The sequence below is a fragment of the Atheta coriaria genome, unplaced genomic scaffold, assembly GCF_025399875.1.
Source record: "Atheta coriaria isolate IRGN ID8LTWV9N9 unplaced genomic scaffold, Caltech_Dcor_3.1 scaffold3036_size1356, whole genome shotgun sequence".
In the NCBI taxonomy this organism is placed as follows: Eukaryota; Metazoa; Arthropoda; class Insecta; order Coleoptera; family Staphylinidae; genus Dalotia; species Dalotia coriaria.
In genome coordinates this window covers 1-963 of record NW_027050296.1, presented here as the reverse complement: position 1 = coordinate 963, position 963 = coordinate 1, and the positions used below count along the sequence as shown (strand labels likewise).

The window sequence follows — 963 nt, the reverse complement described above, 5'->3', positions numbered from 1 at the left end:
TTTATTGCATACAATGCACAAAGATTGTATGTTTTTGTTAATAAGAGGATTTGCTTTGATAGAACTTGAAGAATTCATCGTTAAAATTAGTATTTTTCAACTCAAGTTAAGCAAATCTAGGTAGACTTCAATTTCTGGGTTATGGACACAAATATTTACAGGGTGATGGAAAAGATTATAATTCTAAATACATTGGTTGCCTAATTAAAAGGATGAACTGTCGAATAGCCCTGAAATTGATTGTCTGCCATTAAAATTAGCTGTCAATGTGAAATTATCATAAAAAATCTTCGTATAAAGGAAATTTCTAGTAAAATTAAAATGAATTCATCCAAAACTCTTCACAATCTTATTTTGAGACATTTGTTAACACAAATTAGATATTGGTAAGCAACTGTAACCCATAACATAAAAAATATAACAATATTTGCATTTAAAACACAGCCATGCAGAAAAAGGCGAAAGAACTTTCATAATGGTCAAACCAGATGGCGTGCAACGCGGTTTAGTCGGAAAAATCATCGAACGCTTCGAACGCAAAGGCTTCCAACTTGTCGCTTTGAAAATGATGTGCGCAGGCGAAGATCTCCTGCGTAAACACTACAAAAACATCGAAGACAAACCCTTCTTTGACAGTATAGTAAAATACATGAGCAGCGGACCAGTAGTACCAATGGTATGGCAAGGCCACGGCGTAGTAAAAGCAGGCCGCACATTATTAGGACAAACAGATCCTGCCGCAAGTGCCCCAGGCACCGTCCGAGGAGATTTCGCCGTTAACATATCACGCAATGTCTGCCACGGCTCAGACTCACCGGAAACCGCCCAACGCGAAATCAAACTCTGGTTTAAAGATGGCACACTGGACTGGAACTCAGCACAAACAAAATGGCTACTAGGAAAATAACACAAAATTTAATTCAGTATAAATATAACGTGTAAGTATAAACATTATAGGAATGC

At 37.1% G+C, this 963-nt stretch overlaps 1 protein-coding gene across 1 annotated transcript; it reads left to right on the top strand.

The window, feature by feature from the left end:
- The first annotated feature begins 213 nt into the window (after positions 1–213).
- LOC135803114 (nucleoside diphosphate kinase-like) lies at positions 214–954 on the top strand. The gene is made up of 2 exons (XM_065316730.1): positions 214–386; positions 445–954. Exons 1-2 carry the CDS (start codon positions 322–324, stop codon positions 905–907), a joined length of 528 nt encoding a protein of 175 aa, XP_065172802.1. The 5' UTR covers positions 214–321; the 3' UTR covers positions 908–954.
- The last annotated feature ends 9 nt before the right edge of the window (positions 955–963 follow it).